This window comes from Phyllostomus hastatus, unplaced genomic scaffold, assembly GCF_019186645.2.
Source record: "Phyllostomus hastatus isolate PE091 unplaced genomic scaffold, TTU_PhHast_1.1 phas_scaffold_216, whole genome shotgun sequence".
Lineage (NCBI taxonomy): Eukaryota > Metazoa > Chordata > Mammalia > Chiroptera > Phyllostomidae > Phyllostomus > Phyllostomus hastatus.
The window spans coordinates 7,077,478-7,104,026 of record NW_025334018.1 but is presented as its reverse complement, the minus strand read 5'-3'; the positions used below and the strand labels follow the sequence as shown (position 1 = coordinate 7,104,026).

At 42.5% G+C, this 26,549-nt stretch overlaps 1 protein-coding gene across 3 annotated transcripts in view; it reads left to right on the top strand.

Moving 5' to 3' along the window:
• PIP5K1A (phosphatidylinositol-4-phosphate 5-kinase type 1 alpha) overlaps positions 1-18,564 on the top strand; it is a 43,763-nt gene extending 25,199 nt beyond the window's left edge. For 2 of the 3 annotated variants that reach the window (XM_045816415.1, XM_045816417.1), the window contains exons 4-16: positions 704-784; positions 3,724-3,854; positions 4,275-4,392; positions 4,576-4,728; positions 5,443-5,742; positions 8,755-8,960; positions 10,350-10,433; positions 11,274-11,322; positions 11,526-11,610; positions 12,639-12,785; positions 12,980-13,109; positions 16,580-16,628; positions 16,906-18,564. In XM_045816415.1, coding sequence (XP_045672371.1) covers positions 704-784; positions 3,724-3,854; positions 4,275-4,392; positions 4,576-4,728; positions 5,443-5,742; positions 8,755-8,960; positions 10,350-10,433; positions 11,274-11,322; positions 11,526-11,610; positions 12,639-12,785; positions 12,980-13,109; positions 16,580-16,628; positions 16,906-16,908 — 1,536 coding nt within the window. In that variant the 3' untranslated portion in view covers positions 16,909-18,564. The remainder of the gene's footprint in view (positions 1-703; positions 785-3,723; positions 3,855-4,274; positions 4,393-4,575; positions 4,729-5,442; positions 5,743-8,754; positions 8,961-10,349; positions 10,434-11,273; positions 11,323-11,525; positions 11,611-12,638; positions 12,786-12,979; positions 13,110-16,579; positions 16,629-16,905) is intronic. The other variant, XM_045816416.1, reaches the window with a different exon arrangement.
• Positions 18,565-26,549: the final 7,985 nt, after the last annotated feature.

Below are 26,549 nucleotides of genomic sequence, written 5' to 3'. Positions count from 1 at the left end.
GACATCATGAAAAATACCCTTCCTGCCTGTTGTGCTGGCATTTTGGCTGTGGGGAATAGCCTTCTAGGCTCTGCTCTACTGATTTTACTTCCTTATTTCAGGGCCTGATATGTGGGTGGAAAAGAAAGCCACATTGTGTTCTCAGGAATCTCCTCAAGGCACTGAGGCCCCTAACCTGTCTCAGAGGAGTCATCTTATTGCCTCAGCCTTTTAATTCCTGGGCTCTCAGTACTAGCATTTGTCAGTGGTGAGATCATTTCTCCAGGTGAATTCAGTTTAAGCAGTTAGTATTCAGATTGAGTCAAAGGTTAGGTAGATAGTAATTTCTGAAAGGAAGCTGGTGAAAAAGAAGGGATCAGTGGAACTCCACTTGTAATCTGTCTTGCTTTTGTGTTCTTGTACCTGTTTCTACTGTAACAATACTCAAAATTTACTTTCTGTGTCAGCATTCTGAGGACCCAAGATGAAATAGGTATCCCTTGGAGTTCTCTTCTGTGTTCTTTCAGCCAGTTAATTCACTGGGAAGCAACACTGTAGCTGTGTGTTTGCAAGGGGTGGGTCTTCTGAAGGTTTTGTAAATGTTCATAACCTAAAAAGGGTTTGTTGAGTGTTAATGTTTTGTTTTGTTCTCACGTACCATCACGGTAGCTATTTGGCATGTTACGTGGGAATTATATATTAATCTTGACTCTTCTTTTTCTAGGTGGCTTATGCCTCCGGCATGCCCATGAAGAAAATAGGCCACAGGAGTGTTGATTCCTCAGGGGAGACAACCTATAAAAAGGTGTGTTTGGGTAGAACCCTTTCATCTTACTTCAGGAAGGGGTAGTTCTGTCCCCTTGATATTACTGTCCATATTTTATCCTATTTCTTGATGTCCTAAGCCTTTGCACAATAACTATCGTACAACTTGGACTTTTTAAAAAAATACTTTATTTACTTTTAGAGAGAGGGAAAGGGAGGGAGAAAACCATTAATGTGCAAGAGAAACACAGATCAGTTGTCTCTTGCTCACCCCCAACTGGGGACTTGGCCTACAACCCAAGCATGTGCCCTGAGTGGGAATCAACTTGGCAACCTCTTGGTTCTCAGGCTGGTGCTCACTCCACTGAGCCACACCAGCCAGGGCATTTGGACTTTATTTAATTTATTTTTATAGACAGAGGGGAAGGGAGGTAGAAAGAGAGGGAGAGAAATATCAATGTGTGGTTGCCTCTCATGTGCCCCCTTACTGGGGGCTTGGCCAGCAACCTTGGCATGTGCCCTGGCTGGGAATTGAACCGGTAACCCTTTGGTTCACAGGCCTGTGCTCAATCCACTGAGCTATACCAGCCAGGCACAACTTGGACTTTAGAGTTTACTTCACAAAGGGTGAAGTGAGTTATCTCTCATCTGTGTATGTGTGATTAAATGAGAATGTTCTTAATGGATAAATCTGGTGTTCGATGCCGTTTCACTGAGCTGAAGAAATTGGGTTTCCCTGTTAGGTATAAACATTTAACAAGCCTTCAAGGCCATTTTTCCCTTGCTACAGGGAACCACATCTCTTGAAGTCTTTCTGTCTTTCCTCTCGTGCTGGTTGTACATAAAATCAAGGCCATGTCTCACCCAGCCTGGTGATACAGAGATAGACAGCAGGTCAGGTGTTTTTCTTTCTTCTTTGTGGGTTTGTTATTTGTTTATTTTTTTATTTTAAGAATGTAGTTTCAGCTGGTGAATAGGGCCTAGAACAGCTGCTTTTTGAGCTTTCTAATGGATTTGAAAGATAGTAGTAATAGCCAAGAACAGAAAATTGAACTGATAAAGGGAAAACAGGAGGAGAAAACATCCTGGGGTGATCTGGGTTCTTCATGTCTGGACTGTTTGGAGATGCTTGTGCTTCTCCAGGGACAGGTGCTCCTATTTAGCACCTGTGGCTTGTCTGACACAGGGTGTGCAGATTTCTTGGAGTCGTGTTTCTGGCCCACATAAATTTTTCTTGTGTCTGTTTTCTGCCTTTATTGCATTGTCCCAAGTAATGCATTCTCATTCTCTGGCAGGGTCCTGACTCTCCCTAGGAATGGGCTCTGAGGCCCATGTCAATTCAACAGATATTTATTGAGCTCTTTTTATGTGCTGAACATTGAGACCAAAAGTTTTGAGTTTCTAGTCTAATTGGAGAGGCGAACACTTAAAAACACTAATTATACTTTTAATGCCCAGTGAGGACTAGTTAGAAGTATAAATATGTGAGAGTTAGGGATGAGGAAAATAATGTAGAACAAAACTGTCTAATAGAACTTTCTGCAGTGATTGAAATTTATTATATGTATTATCCAAAATGGTAGTCATTAGTCATACTTGAGTATGTGGCTAGTAAGACTGAAGAAGTGAAAATTTTTTTTTTAAGATTTTATTTTATTTTTAGAGGGAGGGGAAGGGAAGGAGAGAGGGTGAGAAACATCAGTGTGTGGTTTCCTATTGCATACCTCTTACTGGGGACCTGGCTTACAACCCAGGCATGGGCCCTGACTGGGAATCAAACCAGTGACCCTTTGCCTTGTAGGCCTGTGCTCAATTCATTGAGCCACACTACTAGAAAGAGCAGAAGTGAAATTTATAAAATTATTCATTGATTTTTTGTTTTTTAGAGGGGACAGGAGGGAGAGAAAGAGAAACCTTGATAGGTTGCTTCTCACACGTGTCTGGATCAGGAACTGAACCCACAGCCCAGGCATGTCCCCTGGCTAGAAAATTAATCAGCAACCTTTTAGTTTACAGGTCAATGCTCCAACCAGCTGAGCCACACCAGCCAGGGCGAAGTAAATTTTCAATTTAATTTTAGTTAACTTAAAGTTAAATAGCCATATATGTCCTGGTGCTACTGTATGGTGCAGCACATAACAGTGTGATAGGCAGTGTGATATTTTCCCATGGGATTAGAATTCTAGATTTTAAGGGTTTTGATCACAATGTGATAATTTCTGGAAGAAGTATTTAGATTTAGAATTATCTCAGTCTTCGCGCTTCTCCAGTTAGGAACTGCCCCCCTGCCCCACCGCTCCCCCCGCCCCCAGCGCTTGCGCGTGCGCACACACACACATTTTGTTGTCCTTAGAACACTAGTCAGGCCCTGCCTTAGAGGACTGAAGCTTCTATAGCCAGGTAGATACTCAAATTATCACTTAATTTTAATTATATTCTGCATCGGATGAATAAATATGGGGGAGCACCCCAGATACTCGGGGGAAGGAGCTTTTGGAGTGAGACGTGAGAGCGTTCTCTCAATACAGTGTATCTTCTAAGTATAGATATGGATAGGAGGGAACACCTTGCCTAGCTGAGACTGGCTGCGCCAGTCCCAGCTTTGCTACTCTGTAACGTCAGGCCTTTCATTCTCTGCCAGGCCAAACTGCAGTGTAAAGCATCAGGGTGGGGAAACTGGATTAGTCTGAACTACTAGGACAGTTGTTTTTAAGTGCTCCTCCTGGCTCTTCCCTCCTGAGTTTTTACTGCTGTGATCAGATTTATTTATTGTTATTTTTTATTGATTTTAGAGAGAGAAACATCGATTTGTTCCATTTGTTTCTGCATTCGTTGGTTGATTCTTGTATGTGCCCTGACTGGATAGTGAACCAGAAACCTTGGTGTGTCAGGACGATGCTCTCACTATCTGAGCTACCAGGCCAGGGCCTGATCAGGTTTAATACTAGAAACTTTCCTCTATTTCCTTTTTGTTTTCAGACAACCTCATCAGCCTTGAAAGGTGCCATCCAGCTAGGCATCACTCACACTGTGGGGAGCCTGAGTACCAAACCGGAGCGGGATGTCCTCATGCAAGACTTTTACGTGGTGGAAAGTATCTTCTTCCCCAGGTACAGAGGTTAATGTTCAGGATAATGTCCTGGAAAGTGTGGCTTTTCATGTTGAACTCAGGGCAGTTTTAGGGGTTTGGGTCTAACTTAGACATGTGTCCAGTTCTGAACCAGGGTGATGTGGGACTCTGGAATGTGGAGAACAGCTTCTGTCCTTTGTCTGTTTCTGTGAGCCTCTGGCCTGTGGAGTGAGCCCTAGAAAACAATGCCATGCATTTGGGTAGGAGGCATTGTTGTTCCCTGTGTTCATGTCTTAATCCCCATGTTGTGCTTTTTGTCCCACTAAGTAACTGACTCATCTGATCTCTCTGGTTCTCTCAGGAGTGATGTATTGACCTATCTCTGGGTGACTCCCAGGGTGGACAGGGCCCTGGGTGACGAGGAGTGGTAACTTGTGGCTTCTTCTATTTAACCCCACAGTGAAGGGAGCAACCTGACCCCTGCTCATCACTACAATGACTTTCGGTTCAAGACCTATGCACCTGTTGCCTTCCGCTACTTTCGGGAATTATTTGGTATCCGGCCTGATGATTATTTGGTAAGTTTCTGCATCCCATGACCTTGTGATTCCAGTGTCAGAGGAATACTCCTAAAGGAAGACCCTCTTTCTCCATAGCCTTACTCGAGTTTTCTTTTGGAATAGAATTCCATCTGTAGTGATTTCTGGTTGGGTAGGTCCTGGTATTTATGAACTTCTTGTTCTCTTCTTTCTGGGCCCCAGTACTCCCTCTGCAATGAGCCACTGATTGAACTCTGCAGCTCTGGGGCCAGTGGTTCCCTCTTCTACGTGTCCAGCGATGACGAATTCATCATTAAAACAGTCCAGCATAAAGAGGCAGAGTTTCTGCAGAAGCTGCTTCCAGGATACTACATGGTGAGAAAGAGGAGCACCGGCTATCTGTGTAGCCCACTCCACTGCTGGACAGGGCTGGGGAGGCTGTCGTCAGCGGGGGCACAACAGTGTCAGAGCTTCTGTCTTAAGAATATAGTTCATTTTGTGCTTTTCACTCCATCTCTTTGCCTCTCTATGTCTAAAAGGGGTTTTGTTTATATATTCTATTTTAAGTGTTATTTGGCTTAGACTGTCCTCCCAAAGGCCAGATTAAATGATGATTTTGTTTTCTATTCTTAGTTCAGCTCCTACCCTGAGGTATGAAGTTGGTTACTTCTCTTGATAATACTCTATCCAATCTTATTCTGACTGATTGCTCTTGAAGGTTCTGGAGAAGTTAGGGAACTCTCCTTTGCCTCCCATTTTACCCAAGAATATACTATACCAAGGGCTAAGAGTTAAGACTTTTTCAACACCTTGTTCTCTTAAAACTCTAAAAGAATATATCTGTCAAACATTCAGTATCTTGACTGATTACTGTATTGGAGGGTCTGTAGCTCAGCTTGGTGATGATCCTATCATTAGATGCATTGGGAACTTTTAAACAAATATACTATGTGGTGTGGGCTTATGAACAGACAGAATGTATCTGAATTCCAACTAACGAAGGAAAGAAGGCGGGTGGCAGCTTTTGCTCTTGAGTTTTACTGAAAATCAGCTAATTTGCTCTCCTACTTTTTGTTTTTATGTCCTTAGAACCTCAACCAGAACCCTCGAACTTTGCTGCCTAAATTCTATGGATTGTACTGTGTGCAGGCAGGTGGTAAGAACATTCGGATTGTGGTAATGAACAATCTCTTACCTCGGTCAGTCAAGATGCATATCAAGTATGACCTCAAGGGCTCAACCTACAAACGGCGGGCTTCCCAAAAAGAGCGAGATAAGCCTCTCCCCACCTTTAAAGACCTGGACTTCTTACAAGACATTCCTGATGGTCTCTTTTTGGATGCTGATATGTATAACGCTCTTTGTAAGACCCTACAGCGTGACTGTTTGGTGAGTTTGTCAGAATTCCTTCTCTCATAGACACCAAAAATCTCAGTCACTAAACAGCTTGGTGGTTCTTAGGCATCAAATTTGTGGGAGATAGGACTCTATTCCTTCACTTCATATGTCACAGACTTCATTGGAAATAATTTTTACTTTAGGTCATTGATACACGTTTACATTTTTACTTCCTCCCTGTTTCTCCTCCCTCACCCCACCTGGCTTTATTTCCTTCTCTGCCTACCCTGGGCCTCATAATCATACATTCTTTTTATTTTCTTGGCAGCGCCATCATTCCTCAGATATCAGTCCTGCTGATAAAGAAAATTATACAACTGCATGTACTGGCATCTCTCCAGACACATGAAAGCCGTCTCCACCTGGAGACGGCTTTCCTTAGTTTCCCTCATCTTCCCATTTTTTGCTTCTCTGCAGAGATTTCAGATGATTGAAATCACCTGAAGAGAGTACTCTTCAAACCACTTTATTTTTTAATTTAAAAAAAAATTTTAAATGTTAAATTTATTGGAGTAATGTTAATTAACAACATTATATAAATTTTGGTTGTATAACTTAATAATTGACACCTGTATAGTCTATTATGTGCTCGCCACCGAAGCCTAGTCTCCTTCCATCACCATGTATCCGACGCCCTTCACCCTCTTTTGTTCTGTCCTCCACCCCGCCCCTGTAACCACCATTGTTTTCTGTGTATATGAGTTTGCATTTTTGTTTCTTTGTATGTTTGTTTTGTCAAACTGTTTAACTCCCATCCCACAGCCTTGTTTCTCAACAAACCACCTCAACTTTCTATTCTGTGCTATCGCTTTGTCCTGCCCTGTTACCAGTATATAAACATATCTGTACTCAACCATCCTTAATCTCCTTTCTTCCCAACTTGGTGACTTATTCCAGGTCAGTCCCTTTTGTCCTCTAGATCCATTTCCTCCTTTTTTTTTTTTTTTAAGTATATTTTATTGGTTTTGCTATTACAGTTTTCCCAATTTTTCCCCTTTATCCCCCCTCCTTCCCATACCCCCCAACCCTCCAGCATTCCTCCCCCCTTAGTTCATGTTCATGGGTTGTACATATAAGTTCTTTGAGTTCTTTGTTTTCTATTACCATTTTTGACCTCTTCCCATCTATTTTATACCTACTAATTATGCTTCTTCTTCCCTGTACCTTTTCGCCCCATTCCTCCCTTCCACCTCGCCACTGAAATCCCTTTGTATGATGTCCATTTCTCTGATACTGTTCCTGTTCTAGTTGTTTGCTTAGTTTTTGTTTTCGTGGTTGTTTTTTTTTTTTGTTTGTTTTTGTTTTTAGGTTCATTTGTTGATAGTTGTAAGTTTGTTGTCATTTTACTGTTCATACTTTTGATCTTACTCAGTTTCTTAGATAAGTCCCTTTAACATTTCATATAATAAAAGCTTGGCAATGATGACCTCCTCTGAATTGACCTCATTCTGGGAAGCACTTATCTGCCCTTCCATTCTAAATGATAGCTTTGCTGGATAGAGTAATTTTGGATGTAGGTCCTTGCCTTTCATGACTTGGAATACTTCTTTCCAGCCCCTTCTTGCCTGCAAGGTTTCCTTTGAGAAATCCGCTAATATAGTCTTCAGAAAACTCCTTTATAGGTAACTGTCTCCTTTTCTCTTGCTGCTTTTAAGATTCTCTCTTTATCTTTAATCTTGGGGAACTTAATGATGATGTGCCTTGGTGTGTTCCTGTTTGGGTCCAATTTCTTTGGGACTCTCTGAACTTCTGGAAGTCTGTTTCCTTCACCAGATTGGGGAAGTTTCCCTTCATTATTGGTTCAAATAGGTTTTCGATTTCTTGTTGTTTTTCTTTTCCTTCTGGTACTTCTATAATTTGGATATTGGAATGTTTCAAGTTGTCCCAGAGGTTCCTAAGTCTCTCTTCATTTTTTTTTTGAGTTCTTAACTTCTTCATTCTGTTCTAGTTGGATGTTTATTTCTTTTGTTCCAAATCATTGCTTTGAGTCCTGGTTTCCTTCCTGTCACTGTTGGTTCCCTGAACATTTTGCTGTGTTTCATTTTGGGTATGTTTCATTTGTCGTCTTCATCCCTTACTCCACCTACCAAAATGGTTGAGCTGCAGCACCAAAGTGAGCTCCTGGAACTGGTGGTGGGAACCCTTTCCCACCTGTTCTGAGTTAGGAAGAGTGTTGAGAACTATGGGATATGATCCAGGCTTCATAATATTGTCTTACCCAGCCTCTCCAATTTGCCTTACCTGGCCATTGCATTGCATTTTATGTTATAGCAAGACCAAATTATACCTCCCTACACATGTAACGTGCTGTTTCATACTTCCAGGCCTTGCAATATTCTTTCCTCCTTTTGTGTACTTGGACTGATTATCTCATTTATCCTTTATAAATGTATATATCGCTTCCTGGCTACCCCCGTACTGCCCCTCAATCATGTAAGCATGTCTGCTGTTGTACACATTAGACTGTGTACAACAGTGTTGTATTTATTTTTACATTTGTTTCTCTTCCTAAATTATAATATCCTAGAGGACAAACACTCTTAAGTGTCTTTGTGTCCCCTATAAGCAGGCACAGCACCTACAGGTGGTAGGTGTTCAGTAAACATTGACCTGAGTTGAAGCTGGTCACGTAAGGTCCTGCAGCAGATCTGCTCTGTCACAAAATGTACTCTTAACCAGAGATGCTTTACAGCACAAATATGTATTTTTTATACCTTTGAGAATATAATGCTGTTTTTGTAAAGAGATGAAAGAACAAAATGCATCTTGTTAGTTGCCTAATTTGTGTTTACTCAAAGGATAGAAAGCTGAGGGGATACAAATGAAGAGCAACCAGAGGAGGGTGATAATGCTCTTCTCCAAGGGTAGGAGACCAAAGGATAATTTTATGGTTAGCCCTGGAGGTTCACTAATCCTCCAGAATAATTGGATCTGGAAAGCTGTGAGGTCCTAAAAAAAGTCCTCATACCTCTCAAGGCTCAGATTATGTTTTCCTTCCCTTAGGTGCTGCAGAGCTTCAAGATAATGGATTATAGCCTCCTGATGTCAATCCATAACATAGATCACGCACAGCGAGAGCCCTCAGGCAATGAATCACAATACTCAGTAGACACTCGCAAACCAGCCCCCCAAAAGGCTCTGTATTCCACAGCCATGGAATCTATCCAGGGCGAGGCTCGGCGAGGTGGCACCATGGAGACTGAAGACCAGTGAGTGGGCTCAGAGGGACCAGGAAGGAGAGCATTTCTTTTTGAGGAAGGGGTGTAGCTTCTGGGAAGGAATAGCCTTTAATCAGCAGTTAAGTCAACAACGTTAACACTTATAGATTATAAGTGATCTTTCTTAAGAATATATAAGGGTGAACAAAAGAGTAACAGGAGTTTAGATACATGAAACAGACTGGCAGTTGCTAGAAAGGCGAGGTGGGACTGGGTGAAAGATGGAGAAAAGATTAACCAAAGAACTTTATGCACAACCTAGGGACACAAACAAGGATATGGGGATTGATTTAGGGAGGGGAGGTTGTGGGAAGGGAGAAAAGGCAGAAACAACTGTAATAGAATAAACAATAAAAATAAATAATAAAATGTATATATATATATATATGAAAAAGATGGTGTCTTAAATTTGGGATTTGTAGTACAACTGGGAAGGAGAGCTATTCAAAATTAAAAGACTTTTTTTTAAAAGTTTACACATGACTGCAAATTATATTAGAATGTCATCAAAACCAATTTATTAAAAACTTTTATGGAAAGCATCTTTCTTACCATAAATGGATCCATCAGGATGTATAGTTAACTAAAGAACCATAAATGTTCTTTAGTTGGTTTCTTTTTTTTTTTTAAGACAGTTTTGTTTATTTTTATTTTATTTTAGAGAGCAGGGAAAGGAGGGAAAAAGAGAGGGAGGGAGACATCAGCGTGAGAGAGAAACATCAGTTGGCTACCTTTGGCAAGTGCCCCGCAACCCAGGCATGGCCCTAACCAGGAATCAAACCGGCAACTTCTTGGTTTATGGGACGATGCCTAACAAACTGAGCCACGCTGGCCAGGGCTCATTTATGAGGTATCCTTTAATAGGACTGAAGAAGAAGTGTGTCTTAGCCCTGGCCGGGTAGCTCATTTGGTTAGAGTGTGGTCCTGATACAACACGGCTGCAAGTTCAGTCCCTCATCAGGGCACATAGAAGAATCAACCAATGAATGCATGAATAAGTGGAACATATCAATGTTCTCTCTCTCCGTCTCCCTTTCTTTTTTCCTCTCTCTTTCTAAAATCAAATAAAAATTAAAAAGAAGTAGAAGAGTGTCTTAGTAGGCATAGATTTAAATATGGGAGGAGTGAGGGAGTTTAGTGTTAATTGGGGAAACATCCCAGAATTGCTGAGTAGGGGTGATTTTAGATTCTCTTCGGTGGAATTGGGGCGGGAAAAGCAGGCAAGTGAGATTTGGAGAGAAAGAGGTTATAATACATACTCCCGAGGGGTTGCGATCAGAGGAAGGCTCTCACTCTTCCCCAGTTTATGGAAGATAGGGCAGTTATGTTTAGTCACCTGCTAGCCAAAAGGTTTTCTTACTCTTTCCTTGTCTTCCTCAGTATGGGTGGCATCCCTGCCCGGAATAGTAAAGGGGAAAGGCTGCTGCTTTATATTGGGATCATTGACATTCTGCAGTCTTACAGGTGAGAAACATGGATTCCAAATTAGGGGGCAGAGTGGATGCAGACAACCACTCATTTCTCTTTTAGATGGGTTTGTCACCAAGTTCTCCCTGAAACAAGAACAGTAAGTTGTGATCTGGCTGCTCATCTTTTTGGGTTGCAAGTGGTGATTTATTTTCTTGATTTTTGCCTGTCTTCTGGCTTCCTTACCCCCCCACCGTACCTCTATGGAAAGCTGACTCACTTCTCGGAAGCATCAGGGTAGAATATACCATCTGTCTGACTCTGAAAAACCTGGGAGATGAGTCTTACTCCACATTGGGCTACCCCTGGAAACATGTTGCCCTTTTCCGTGGAGGAAAAACAAGAGTGTCACTGTGTTCTGTAAGAGTATTAACTAGCCTGAACTAAGGGGCAGTGAAGTGATGGTGAGGGAAGAGCTGGAATATTGGACCCCAGTTTTGCTCCTGTAAGATTTCGGGTACTAATGAGGACTGGACAGTGCTTGGTTTACTGCTTCAGGATGTTATCATCCATTTTTAACCCCTCTCTTACAGGCTTGCTCGTCTGTTCCTCCAGCTGTTCTTTTCCAATAAGTGTTCTTCTCCCTGACTTGCCAGGGACATACTAACTACCCTTTTCTGTTGGGGTAATTGACCTACCTAGAAACAGCTTTGATCTCCTTGCTGAGTAAGCACTACTGTGTCCATTCTTTGGAAAGCCAGCATAATAGTGGGACTACTTTCCCAGCCCCTCTCTTTTTTAAGTTTTTCTGTTGCCATTGCCTAACTCCCTAAAATTAAAAAGTGTAAGGTCATTATTTAAAAACTGTGAATGCATGACATGCATTTTTCTTGGCAGGTTTGTTAAGAAGTTGGAGCACTCTTGGAAAGCTCTGGTACATGACGGGGTGAGTAGTGGTCAGCCAGCGGCTCCTCTTCTGCCTCCCTCACTTGTAGTATGCCCCCCTCATTTTCTTCTTATCTTACTTCATTTGTGGAGTCTGCACTTGTGCTAGGGTCTCAGCCTAGGGAAAATGGCCCTTGGACTAGAGGTCCTCTTGTTGGACTTCCCCCATCCCTTAACTCTGCAGCCATCTCTTCTTCTCCACAGGACACTGTATCGGTGCATCGCCCAGGCTTCTATGCTGAACGGTTCCAGCGTTTCATGTGCAACACAGTCTTCAAGAAGATACCCTGTAAGTGGCTTCTACCAGATGAGCCCCCAGTGGCTCGCTTATGCCAAGAGTTGGGGGCAGGATACCTCTGTCAGGGAACTGCCAACGCCAGAGGCTTCTCCTGCTCTGCCCACGTCCCATGAGAGCTGCTGCCCGTCATGTCAGTCATTCTGTCTGTCCCAGTTGTTTCCACGTTGCTGCTTTCCCCTCTGGCTCTCCCTTCATGTGTCGTTGAGGTGAGGGGCATTTCTGGGAGAGGGACTGCAAAAAAATGTGGGAGTAGGATCCGAGTCACAGGCTGAGATAGGCAGAGCCAGACTTTTATGGACAAGGATATTATCAGTGTTCTATTTCGAGTTTATAAATCCAATGCCAAGGAGTTTTCAGACTAGGTTCAAATTGTTGGAGAAGCATTTACTGATTTCTGCTTAGCAAGTGTTTTTACTCTCTTCCTCTCATCTTTCTTGGTTGAGAAGTGTCAGTGTTGTTCTTTCTAAACCTTTCATGTTGCTGCTACTGGCAAATTCCAGCTCCTCCTCCCCATCTCCTCATTATGGCATCCCTCAGGGAGTCAGAGTGGACCTCAGCATGCCACACAGTTTTAAGAAACATGGGAAATCCTTTCAAAGTCTTTTCAAAGTGATGTATAACAGGGGTATAAAGTATCGTCATAGTGCTGTGAGGATATAGTGTGAAAGGGTCATCTTTGTCAGGTTCAACTGAAGGATACTGTTAAAGAGCAGGGTTTTACGAAACAGAGTATCTATCTTATCAGGTGGAAGCAAAGCTATTGAGGTTGCTTGTAGGAGAGGAGAAATAGGAATGTCTCCTTTCCTCTAGGTTCTCCTCTTCTTTCCAGAATGAAGTGAACTGAGATGCCCCCTCCTCTAAACAGTCACTCAGAGCCTGCCTGTGTTGACATTAACCCTTCTCCCCGCTTTGGAGGAAAACAGCTCTGTGTTTGTGTTGGGCCGCTAGCAAGTTGTGTCTGTGTCTTGGTGATGGTTTCCGAGGTGGGTGCTAAGTAGGCTCTCTCTTTCCCTTTGAAGTGAAGCCCTCTCCTTCCAAAAAGTTTCGGTCTGGCTCATCTTTCTCTCGGCGAGGAGGCCCCAGCGGCAACTCGTGCATTACTTACCAGCCATCGGTGTCTGGGGAGCACAAGGCACAAGTGACAACAAAGGCGGAAGTGGAGCCAGGTCAGCGCCAGGGCTGGGGTTCCCATGTGACTGGGCACTCTCTCCCTTCCTTCCGCGTCCTTATTTACCTGGGACGCTGTTTCCCATTCCTGTTCAGGAAAAGCCAAGTTGCTGCATATTTTCCCCTGTATTTCCCCCACCCCATTTTCTCTTCTTTTTTATTTATTGATGTTCTTCCCCTTTCTTTTTTCCAGGCGTCCACTTCGGTCGTCCTGATGTTTTACCTCAGACTCCACCTTCGGAGAAAATCAGTGAGGTCTCGACTATTCCTGACCCCTGTTTTTCACCTGTAGTTGGAGAGACTTTGCAAATGCTATCGACAAGGTTGGTTCCTTGCCCCTCTCTCCATATAATCTTCTCATCTCTTTCTTCAGGTCCTTGGGAACCTCTGTGTCTCTGTTTCGTTTTGTTTTTTTCCCAGAGGTCATTGTCTTTGCTCTTCACTAGATTTTTTTCAGGTTCACCTTCCTTAGAGTTCATCTTTAGAGACTTAGAGAAGTTTGTCAACATCTCTATACTTTTAAGAGGTGGGGAGAACCCTTTGTGTGCAGACTTTTCTGATACTCAGTCAAAATACCCTAACTAGCCTTTCATCTCCTGGTGAGTTAAGTGAGTTCTCAACCTACACTGTAAGGCTGGAAAGATTCCTGGGCAGTGAAGACAATGAACAGTCAATCTTTCAAGAGAATCCAGTGTAAAGGTTGTGATTTGATTTTGTTAGCTGGTGTGGTAATTCTCTATTAAATCAAAACTTGGTGGCTTAAAATAACAAACATATGTCATAGTTTCTGTGGGTCAGGAGTCTGGGTGCAGCTTAGCTCTGTCCTCTGGCTAAAGACCTTTTCATGAAGAGGTAGTCAGGCTGTGACTACCCTGGGGCCAGGGTCTCATCTGAAGGCTCATCTCTAAGTTCATTTATGTGGCTTTGGGCAGGATTCAGTTCCTTGCAGGTTGCTGGACTGAGAGCCTTAGTTTCTTGCTGGCTCTTGGCCTCAGTTGTTTGCCACATGGGCCTCTCCATAGGACACTGAGACAGCTGACTTCCCTCAGAGTGCATGGACCTAAGCAGAAGCCACATTCTTTTTATCATCCAGCCTCAGAATTGACATCCTACCACCTGTACTGCATTCTGTTCACTAAACCTAACCCACACTCAAAAGGATTACCCAAGGTGTGGATACCAGCATGGCAGGGATCTTTGGGGCCATCTTAGACATCACCTATTATAATCTACCCTCTGACCCCTAGTGATTCACATCCTTCCATGTGCAAAATTCATTCCCTCTCATGGTTCCCAGAAGTTGCATCCCATTATAGCATCAGCGCAAAGTCCAGAATTTTGCCATCTAAATTAGCCCCAGGTTTGGGTGAGCTTCCCAGGTATTGTTCCTTGAGTGCTGTTCCTCCCAATTTGAGGGCCTGTGAAACTGAGGAGACAAGCTATCTTCTCGCCACCCACCAGTGTACAGTGGTGAGACAAGCATTAGGTAATCCCTGTACACACTCCTGTACAAAAGGGGGAGTGTGGGAAGCACAAAGGAATCACTGATCCATAGCTACCTAAAATACAGCAAATGCTGGAGTTTCTTTGTCATGTCTCAAAGCATGGAAATAATTCTCCATGGCTCTTGCCTCTACCTTTTGGACTTTTGGTTTTGCCTTCTGGGTCTGCCTTTTTTCAAGAAAACAAGAATGCGCTGCAGCTGAGTACTTTCCTCAGCCTGCTTCATGCCAGTAGAATTTGAGGGATCCAGGGGTTCTTTTCATTTTGCACTGTTACTGTTCCTTTCGGTCCAAGCTGGTGATGTTTCTGCTGATACAGTACTCTCAAAGATTTTGTAGGCCTCCTGTGAGCATCTCATTGGCATTTACTCGATTAAATAAAAGCTGCACCTACAGATACCTTCCTGATAAGCCCTATACTTTTTAGAGATCTGTTGTTGAGAGGATCTGTGACATACACCCTTATTCTTTCTTAATGTTTTGAATTGCCTTTTCTTTATGACTGAATAGTACTCTGAAACATCAACTTGGATTTTTTTGAGGCCTTAAAAAATACAGTCATACCCTTAGTTTTATCTTTAACTACATATTCCTGGCATTTCCATGGTTTATTTTTTTTTAAGGTTTTATTTATGTATTTAGAGAGGGGAATGGAGGGAGAAAGAGGGAGAGAAATATCAGTGTGTGGCTGCCTCTAGCGCACCTGCCCCCCTACGGGAGCCTGGCCTGTGCCAGGCATGTGCCCTGACCAGGAATCAAACCAGCGACCCTTTAGTTTGCAGGCCAGCGCGCAGCCTACTGAGCCACACAGCCACGGCTGAAGCCATTTCTTAATTTTAGCATTGTTTGTTATCTGGAGAGTCTCAGGATTTTCAAAACCATCAGCTTTGGCTTTTTATTCAGTAATCCTTCTCAATATTTTTTCTTCTCATATTTTACTATAAGCATTAAGAAGAAATCAGAAAGCACTTTCAGCACTTTGTTTAGAAATCTCCATGGCAAGATCACCCAGTTTATTAGGCACATACTCTACTTTCCACATAACTACAGATGACATTTTGCTAAACCGTCATTCCATTACACAATAAGGATTCCCTTTCCTTTGATTTCTAATGAGAGTTTTTTTCCTCACCCTGGACTGTGTGGCTCAGTTGGTTGGAACATCATCCCATGCACTGAAAGGTTGGGGATTTGATTCCTGGTCAGGGCACATGCCTGGGTTGTGGGTTCGTTTCCTGGTTGGGATGCACATGGGAGGCAGCCAGCTGATGTTTCTCTTGTTAATGTTCCCCCCCTTCTTTCTAAAATCAATAAACATACTTTTTAAAAAGAGGGTGTTTTTCTTCTCACTTTTAGCCCTTACTAGCAACTCCCTTAAAGTCCAAAATTCTGTAGAATATTCAGGGCACTTTTAAACTTTCATTAAAACTCTCAAAGCCCATTTCCTTCCATAGCCACTTCCACATTTTAGGTTTTTATTACAGCGGTACTTCATTTGCAGACATATTATTATCTATTGTTGTGTGACAAGTTACTCTAAATCTTAGCGGCTAAAAACAAAAAACATTTATTATGTCATATTTTATGTGGCTTAAGAATCTAGGTGTGGCTTTGCTGGGTGCCTTGGCTCCGGGCCTCTCAGTCAAGCTGTTAGCCAGGACAGTGGTCTCATCTGAAGGCTTACCCAGGGGAGTATCCGTTTCCAAGCTTACGTAGTTGGCAGGGTTCAGTTCCTTCTAGGCTGCTGGACTGAGGGCTCGTTCTCTGCTGGCAGCTGGCCCATGGTACTCCCTCGGTTCCTTGTTCCATGGTCCTATCATAGGGTAGCTCACACAGGGCAGCTAGCTTCCCTCATAGCAAACAAGTAAGAGAAAGGAAAGCCCAAGAGGAAGCTATAGTCTTTTTGTAACCTCGCCTCAGAATCAACATGCCATCACCTGTACTATATTCTGTTCAGTAGAAGAAAGCCATTAAATCCAGCCCACACTCAAGAGAGTTACATAGTGGCATGAATATCAGGCAGCAGTGGTCACTGGGTGCCTGCCATACCCCCGGGGATTAAAGAAAGAAGAAGAGGTCTTAGGAAATATTGCATGGTTTCAAGAAACTAAATAGGTAATTAAAATAATGTGTTTTCTCAGTCTAGTAGCTTCTTAGCCTCTTCTTTCTGAATCCTGGATTGAATCTGAATTGAAATAGGGAGAAGCAGTATAAAATTAGACTTGAAAGGACAGTCCTTTTTCTTTTTTATCTTCTAACTCTTCTACTTACATTTTTTTCCCTCCTGTTAGTTCCGACCTCTTGGAAAAGCTTGAAATTGAAGAGTCAGAGTTCACCCATGTGAGTGTCTGGGATGTGGGGGAGGTAAATGCTATGAAGAGTATAAAGATGATGAATTAATGGAATGTGGAACAAGGTGTTGATTGGCAAAGTTAAGGGACTGGGTGCCCCTTAAATCTTGCTTTTGAAAATTTTGCTTGTGGTACCTTAAACTAGGACATTGAGGCTGAAAAGGAAGAACACTTAACTGCCAGGTTGAAATGAACTTGAATTCCTTTTCTACCTCCTTATGTAATAATACTCCTCATTCTTAACTTTATGCCCTTTCCTTTTTCAGTGAGCAGAAATCCTCAGAAGACCTGGAACAAGATTCTACCATCTCTGTGATCCCAAGATGTCAGCACTTGCCTCAGCAATGCTGAGTTTTCTTCTTGGTCATCAGAAAAGGAGTATGATGGAGGCTCGGGAGGCTCTCCAGCTCCTCTCTGAAGAAGAACCTGTTCTCCTTCCCCTTCCTCATGAATGGGCATTAGCGCCTCAGACAGTTGAGGGCACCAGCATCCTCTGCACACCCGAGCTGGGCGGCACGGGTTTTCAACTGGCCAACCTTGGTTTCCACAATTGAATTGTTTTCACACCCCCATTCTTCCTGATGGAAATGGGTTGTTGGACTTAGTGGTTTTCTTCCTTCTCATCTACCTGTCACCTGGAGCTGGACTCTTAATTTCCTCAGGACAGACTGGCTGGCCCGTTATCCTTACCATGGCTTGCTCTTTCTGGAAGAAGATCCCTATAAAGTTTGGAAAGGTTTTGGGGATATGAGGGTGTTTAACTACCTTCCAACCATTTTTTCCACCTGCAAGAGGAAAAGAAAAAATAGTGTACAGCACATAATTTTAAGCCAGACAGTTTCAGATCAAAACTCCTGAAGTGCTGGAGAGATGCTCACTCAGAGGGTTTCCTCTGAAGAGCCCTGGGGTTTGAGAAGCAGAAGTGTGGTGACTGCTCCGTCTGGAGCAGCTCCTTTAACTCCTCTCTTGATGAATTTCTTAAGGCCGAAGGAATGGAGAGAGTGGGACATGGGGTCGTCTTTACCCCTTTTGTTGAAACAGTGGCGCAGTCATGGGGCTAGGAGACCAGTGTCCTTCCTAGGCATGGTCCTCCTCACCACTGGGCCATAATGATTGTTACTATTTTGCAATTTGAAATATATTGTGGTTGTTTTTCTAAGTATGAAGACATCAAATGAATTTTAGGTCCTTCTCCAAAGGAGATTTGTTCCTTGCTCTCCCCACCTTTTCCAGCAGTGTTCTGCTGTTTGTGGAGCTGAGGTGGAGGAGGGGCTCACCTGTGTCTGTGTAACAGGCAGTCTGTGTCTATGAGGCTTGAGAATATCTCTTAAACTCATGGGAGCCAGCAGATTCTTGCCTTGGTGAGGTCACTGTTGTGCCCCCTGTCCTGCCCTCCTCTCTTCGTGCAGAGAACTTGGAAATGGGGGGGTAATATAATCCCTCTCCTCCTCATCTCCAAGAGTTGCAGTTCTCCATCTGAATTGCCTCCTCTTGTCGGGGGGAGGAGGGGACCTGGCATCTCAGGCCGATTGTTAAATTCCCACACTATCCCCTCTTCGTCCCACCCAACCCTAGTAGGTTAGCCCATACCCCAAGTAACTGTCTATATTAGACACCCCCAGCCAAATTCTGGCTGCCTGTCTTTGCTGCCATGTTCTTTTTTACAAGAAGGAAAGAAACAATTCTTGCTATTTTTTTCATAATTTACTATTTATGATGTATTTAAGTGTTTTATTCAAGACAGAGTTATGTAGGGGTGGGAGGGGCATTTGTGGGAGGTTGGGTCTTAGGGAAGGGGGCGGGAATCAACATTTTTATGAAGTGTCACTATTTGCCTCTCCTTTGTATTGTTCAGAAATGGCAAATGCAATATACGTGATAAATAATCTGGTTTTAATGTATTAAATTTTCATTAGTTATTTAGACGTCTTGTTTCTCGGTTCTTTCTCATACACCATCTCATCTGCTCCACCGCCCAGGCTCGGGTCTTGTTCACGTCGCCGGGAACGAATGCTGCGTCCTGTCCGGTTTGCCCGCGCTCCAGCTTCCGTCTAACCTGGGCTGAGAGAACCGGCTGCTTTGCCTTGCAGCCGCCCCTTCTTCTTAACTGACACTTGACAGGGAAAAACTATGAATGAATATGAAAGGAGTTACTGTAGGCCTGTTGCCTTGGTTGCCACCTACTTTGAGGGAATTGGGAATCCAAAGCTCAAAGTCTTCCTCAGTTTCCGAGGAGACTCTCCATTTCGGAGGACAGTGGGAAAAGAGGTTGGTTGGGCCTAGGATTCCCTCCCTCTTTCCCTGGACGTGGACCTAGGGCAGTGCTTTTCAACCTTTTTCATCACATGGCACACATTAATTACTAAAATTCAGCACACCAAAAATATTTTTTGCTTATGTGACCAAAAACTAGTATGACTTTGGTTTACAAAATAATAATAATATTAATCATTAATGTACCCTTTTTGCTCCAAAGTGACTTGAAAAAACCAGGCGCCTACTACTTGTACATAAGTATTCTGGTACCAAGAGTTAATCAAGTGCAACCTTATTATCCGGTGTGACCAGTAAGATGCATCTCTGTTATGTGACCTGTGTATGTGTGTGGTTCAAGACGGCATTCACACTGGATGGTGATTGTGTTGCTGGTCGCCATTTTTTTATTTCAAAGTCCAAGAGATAAGAGGTCAGTGCACCTGACTAAATAGGTACTATATGTTTTAAGAATTCCTGCAGCACACGTTGAAAATTGCTGCCCTAGGGTGCTGGCCTTTAAAAAACATGGAGACTGCTTCCCTCACCTCTGTTTTCTTGTTCTGTGAGATTTGCTGAGACCCTTGACTGTGATGGGAACTAGACCAAAAGGTGGGGCGCTCATTCCGAGGCGTGTGGATGGAAGTGCTTTGGAGATAATACTGCTCCTTTCCATACCACTGTTCCCTGTCCTGGTATCATTCTGCAAATATGCAGCAGCTGTGGAGCAATGTACTGGGCAGTTGAAGGTCAAAACAAGTAACTGACCTTCGGGAGTTTACAGTGTCTAGCAGGAGCACGCATACAACGTACACCAAAATGTGATACGGTGAAGGGTTTTGGTTCTCTGAAAGAAATGCAGAATGTGAAGGGGGGAGAAAATTAGAGGTTGCTGTGGGTAGAAGTGTCGGGGAAAGTTTCATTGGAGCACAAGGGCCTAAAGGGATGAGAATGCCTGTTTGAGAGAACGAGGAAGAGCCCATGGTGAAAGTGGTGGAGGGGGACCTGATGAGAACATTGGAATAGGTACAGGGGAGGTAAGAGTGGAAACCCTCGCCGCTAGGCTGAGGAGCTTTCATTTTAAACTGTAGGCAATATGCCCTGGCTGGTGTGGCTCAGTTGGGCATTGTCCTGCAAACTGGAAGGTTGCCTATTCGATTCCCAGTCAGGGCACATGCCTGGGTTGCAGGTTCAGTCCCCAGTTGGGGTGTGTGAGAGGCAACCAGTTAGGTAACTGATTGCAGAAGTTGGTGGGAGGCAACCAATCAACTTCTCACATTGATTTTTCCCTCACTTCCTCCCTTCTCTTTCTAAAATAAAATTAAATAAATAAAAGCAAATTGTAGGCAATGGAGAGCCATAGAATGTTTTTGTCCTAAGTAGGACATGAGCAAAACAGTAATTTAGAGACTCGCTGACAAAGTTTATCATAAAGTAGATAGAAAAAGCAGACCAGTTAGATCATGATAATTTAGGTGTAAGGTGAATTGGATCCAGGATGATGGTGATATCAGTTGGAGAGGAAAGGAGAGAATTGAGATGGTAATTTAAAAAAAAAAAAACCATTTATTTTTTAAAAAATTATTTTGAGATTTATTTATTTTTAGAGGAGATAGGAGAATGAGAGGGAGAGAAACAAATCAGTTGCCTGGTCTGGTTGCCTCACACACCCTTAACTGGGCACAGAACCTGTAACCCAGGCATGTACCCTGACTATGAAACCAACCAGCAACCTTTTGCTTTTGCAGGATGATGCCCAACCAATTGAGCCATGCTGGTCAGGGCAGAACCTTTTATAATAGGACGAGTAATTGAAGTGAAGGAATTGAGGATTCTTTAAGAGTTGCTTTTTTTGTTTTGTTTTTTAAGATTCATGATACTTTAAGTGAAAAAAATCACCACAACATATATATTGTAATATAGGAGTGATGTCAGTTTTGTATAACAAACTCATGCACACGTTAAAAACAAAATGCAGCACAATTTAAACAATGAGTATAGCTAAATGGTGAGAATGGGAGTGAGAAGGCTGGATTTATTTTTTTCCTGTATGTTCCACAAAGATGTCAGGGCCTGGGATTTTACCCTGCTTACCCTAGTTAACCTACCCAATCAACCAGCCAGATTCCCATGACACAGCAACAGGCAAACCTATAAACCTTTTACTGTTTCATGGGAATCCCACCAACTGTCTTTCACTTGCCTCAGGGTAGTATCTTCATGTGGCACAGAAGCCTGTATGACCTGGTCTGATTTCTCCAACTCATTTCCCACTTGGGCTCCAGCCAGGCAGACCATAGTTCTGATTTATCAGGAATGCATCTTTGCCTTCTGCATCTTCACACCCCACACCTACCCCTCATCCTAGAAACCCTAGAAGCTTTGATCTGGAGATGCACACCCCTGTGTGGCCCCAACGGGCCCAGCGACGCAGTTCCGGTTGTAGGTGTAAATGCAGGTCTTAATCTATGTTTAGATTGCAGAAAGAGTTGAGATTACTGTCAGTCAACTCAGGACCCCCAAACCATCATTTACCTACTGCTCCTGTCACCATGGGGAGTGGCCACAGTGGAAGGCCAGGCAATGGGCCAAGGGGATTCTCAGTTTAAGGACCCAGGCTGAGCCCTCCCTTAAGCTTGTTAAGGAGAAAATTTCTTCCTGATGGGACTTGAATCTGAACATATTTTAGGCATAAAATGGTCTTTCTGCTAACCTTACCATTCCCTCTTCAACATGTTCACACAACTTGAGTGCAGAAGGCGCCCTCTTATAGTCAGAGAGTGCCTCTAGTGGTGAGCAGCAACTCCTGCTGATTCTACAGGTGTCTGTGGCAACCCCGCTCAGATGCAAGCAGAGCCTGTTAAAATGTCTACAACTAAAAGGGATATCAAAATTATAGGATAATAAAACTGGAAACCCTGGTCTCATGTTTGACTGTTAAGCACATCAGTCTCAGCTATTCTGAAAGTTATTCACCAAAATTGGAGTCTCATTCATTCTTTTTTTTTCTTTTTAAATAAGATTTTATTTGTATTTGGAGGGGAAAGGAGGGAGAAAGGGAAAGAAACATCAATGTGTGGTTGCCTCTCACATGCCCCCTACTGGAGGCCTGGCCCTCTACCCAGGCATGTGCCCTGACTGGGAATCAAACAAGCGACCCCTTTCTTTGTAGGCCTGTGCTCAATCCACTGAGCCACACCAGCCAGGGCTCATTCATTCTTTAAGCAAAGATTTGCCAGTTAAAATAGATTCCAAAGTAAACTTTGTTTTTTAGTCTTTCAAGGACACAAGTCTTTAGTCTTTCAATATCTCCTGTAAAATTACTTTTTATCATGAAAATTTCCAAACCAAAATAGTATGATGACCACCATGTACCCATCACCCACCTCCAATTGTTATCAACATAAATAAGACCAATCTGCCTCATCCCCAACTTCCTCTCTGCAATTCCAAAGAATTACATTAAAATAAATCCAAGACAGCCTATCCTTTTGTCCATAAATATTTCAACATATAACTCAAGGGATAAGGACTTTTAAAAAACATAACTATAACAACTTTGTTATACCTTAAAATATTAATAATTCCTTACTAAAAATATTCAGTTAGTGGTCAAAGTTAGCCAGTTGTCTTACAAATGAATTTTTACAAAAACGGTCATGTGCCACATAATGACATTTTAGTCAATGACAAATTGCACATACGACAGTGGTCCCATAGGTCCCATAGGACAGTGGTCCCATAGAATTTTTCAGCCCCATAATGGAGCTAAAAAATTCCAATCGCCTAGTGACATCACAGCCATCATAGTATCATAGCACAATGCATTACTCACGTGTTTGTGGTGATGCTGGTGTAAACGAACCTGCCCTGCCAGTTGTTTAAAAGTATAGCAATACAATTATGTACAGTCCATAATACTTGATAATGATAAAACAACTACATTACTGGATTATATACTTACTGTACTAGTCATTTTAGAATCTACTTATTCAAAAAAAGTTTGTATGCTGTGTTATGCTGGCAGCAGCCTCGTATATCTTGTGTTTACTGCTTCTCTAAACTGCATCAGTTTCTCTCATGCTTGATTTATCTCATGTCATTTTGTATAGTAACATACCATACTAACCTGAAGCCTAGGAGCAATAGGCTATACCTGCAGCCTAGGTGTGTAGTGGGTTGTGCCATCTAGGTGTGTGTAAGGGCGCTCTGTGATGTTCGAATGTCAAAATTGCCTGATGATGCATGTTTCAAAATGTATCCCCATCACATGACTATTTGAATTTTTTTAAATTTATTGATTTTAGAGACAGAGAAAAGGAGGAGGGAGGGAGAGAGAGCGAGAAAGAGAGAGATTTGCTGTTCCACTGATGCAGACACCGGCCCGCAGTGTCCACATCATTATGGATGAAATGAGACATTCACATGGACTACCGAGTCTGGTGGAGGAAAAGGGACAGCATGGCTTTTCTCTCAAGGGGAGCAAAAGCCTTGGCCCTTGCCATGACTGGCCTTTATTGGGTTTCTTGGTACATTACATGATGGTCCTCATTTACTATGCACAGGTTCGCTTTAGGTGGTTACCTTTTACAGAAAACAAAGGAGCCAATGTGGCTAATCACATCACAGAAGAAGAACACATCACATCATTTTCATTTGCAAATGAAAAGGGAGAAGTAGTTGAACTGGTTACACTCATCCTTGGAAGGTTTAGCATGGATTTTAGGAAGTTACTTTGCAGTAAATGTCCTCAATTCAGGTTGAGGGAGTTTATTTTTAGCAAGAACAAGACTCAAAGTGGCCTAGGTACATTGCAGGCCTGATTCCCCACAGGAGAACCTATCCGTGGGCGTGGGTCCTGTGTATCTCCGAGTGGGAACTGGGCCCACGCCACGAAGAATGGTCTCCTACACCACTCACTTATGCATTCATTGGTTGTAGGTGCCCTGACCAGGGATGGAACCCTTGGTGTATCAGTCTATGCTCTAACCAATTTAGCTGCACAGCCAGAGCTCCACACATCTTTTATTAAGGTTGCTCATGCACTCCATGTTGCTAACTGTATCAGTCCTCATCTAACTTGACATGTCAGCAGCATCTGACATTATGTTACTCCCTCCTTGAAACATTTTCTTCACTTAGCTCCTTGGATACTACTTTCTCCTGGTTGTCCTCACCAGGGCTTTGTGCTGCTCCACCTCCATCCTATTTTCTGGTGTCTCCTCTTCTTTCTGTCTTCTAAATATTGAAGTAGTCCAGGGTTCAATCATAGAACCCCTTCTTTTAGTCTACCTTCTCTCCCTAGGTAATTTTTCAAAGTCCTTACAGTTGCCTAAAGACCCTGTATAATTTGTCCAATTTCCTGGTCACCTCCTCTAAATACTATCTAAATATCACGAAATTTCTATATGCAGTCTGGACCTTTTTTCTGAAGTACAAACTCACATCTACCCATTTCCTTGACATCTCCATGTAGGTGTCTAATAGGCATCTTAAACCTAACATGTCCAAAGTTAAATTTTTGGTTCCTGCCCGTCTTAATCCATCTTTGGAAATAGTAACAGCACTCTTCTAGTTGCTTAGAATAGATTCTAGTGTCTTAACAATCTCTTCCTTTGCATTCTCCGTCATATCCATTGGCAAATCTATCAGTTTTGTGCTTTATGATATACTCAAAATCCAACTGTTTGTCCCTATTTTCACCTCTTGTTACCATCCTAGCATAAGCCACCAACATATTGTCAGGTTACTGTAGTCTCCTAACTGGTCTGTCTCCTTCTGGTCTTTCCCCCCACAGTCTATTCTCAACACAGCAGCCAGAGCTATCTTATTAAAACATTAAGTCAGATTCTGTCAATTCTCTGTTGAAAACTTTCCAACAGCTCTTTATCTCACTCAATTCTTGGGGCTGTTCACAATCCAACCTCTTTACTCCCTTTGCCTCTCTGGTCTTATTTCTTCTCTCTGGCTCTCCATCTACTTCAAGCTTTACTGGTTTCCTTGTGCTTAAAATACACTCCTAACTCAAGGCCTTTTGCACTTGTCCTTCCCCCAGATATCCTTCAGGTGTCTGTTCAAATGTAAGGCTTCCCTAATATCCTATTTATATAAAAAAGAAACCACACCCACTGCGGTTTATTTTTTTCTGAAGAGTTTACCATTATTTGCCTATGTATGTTTACTCATTGGTTTATTGCCTGCCTTCCCCCAGTGCTTGACCCACAGGCAAATGAGTAAATTGTTTTTGTTATTGCTTTTTTTCATTGCAGAGCTCTTGTTTTACTGAAATAGGATCCTATCAGATTTCATCTTTTGCGTGCATTGTGGCAACTTGCATATCTCTTCATTGGAAAGCTTCTGACATAGTTCTAAGAGGACGTCTTCTCTGAAGAGAGTATTACAGGAATGGGCAAAAGCAGGTTTACAATTGTTAGTGTGGAAAAGAATGCGATAATAAAGAATAACACAAGAACAAACTCTGTTTTGTGTTCTCACAACTATAAACCCACTTTTGCCCACCCTTGTAGTTCTCTGTTGAGACTCCAGATTGAGTCAAATCAATCTAATAAGATCTAATTTGCACTATCTCATTTTTACAACCATTATATTTTGTATTCTTTGCAATGTCTCCATAGACTTTTACAGGTGTGGTAACAAAAACTTTGCAATCCATTGTGTGACTGACTAAAGCTGAGACAGTGACCCCTCCCTGTGCTGACATCATAGGTCGTGTTTTCCCAGAACAGTGATGGCCGCATTCCTTCAGTTTCTCGTCCCTCTGTTCCAGTTGAATGTGTGACTTTATTTACTTCTTCATTTAGAATACTGACTTAGAAGTTGTTATCCCTGATGTTCAACTTATCTTTGGAGTTGCATTATTCTAATGAACTAATAGAATTTTTTGTTGATGAATTTTTTTTAAATCCTCACCCAAGGGTATGTTTATTGGCTTTAGAGAGAGGAAGGGAGAGAGACAGAGAGAAACACCGATCTGCTGCCTCCCGCACGTGTCCTCTAGGTAGGTTCCCTGACCAGGAATGGAATCCGTAACCTTTTGGTGTACAGGAGGGCGCTCCACCCAGCTGAGGCACCTGGCCAGGGCTGTTGATGAATTTTATATTTTATGAAATATTTTGACTCTTGATCTGATTTCAGCTGTTTGTGCTTGTTTCTATTTTATACAATATTAATATAGCTACACATGCTTTCTTTTATTACTACTACCTGATATATTGTTTTTTCTCTCCCTTTATTTTTACCTTTTGTCATTTAGTTTGGTGTGTCTGTATTTAAAAATATATATATAATTATCTTTTTAAAATATTTTGTTTATGTTTGAACTCAGCACTGTTTTTCTGTTGTTTTTTTTTTTTCCCCCTTTCCTGTCTAGGTTATAGTGACCTTTCCCACCCTCTACTGATACGGAGATTTTACTCTCATACAACCTGTGATTATTACCAATAACGTTCAAATATACCCATTGAAACTTGACTAACATCTAGGCCATGTCTACAACACTCCTCTCCCCCGTCTCCAGGTTTGGTGCTCAGTTGCCATGCTTGGTCCCTTCCTCCTCTCCCCGTTCACTCCAAGACAGTTTTACTCGTGTATGTGTGTAGTGGAAGATACTCCAAAGCATTTTAAAATGTTACTCTTG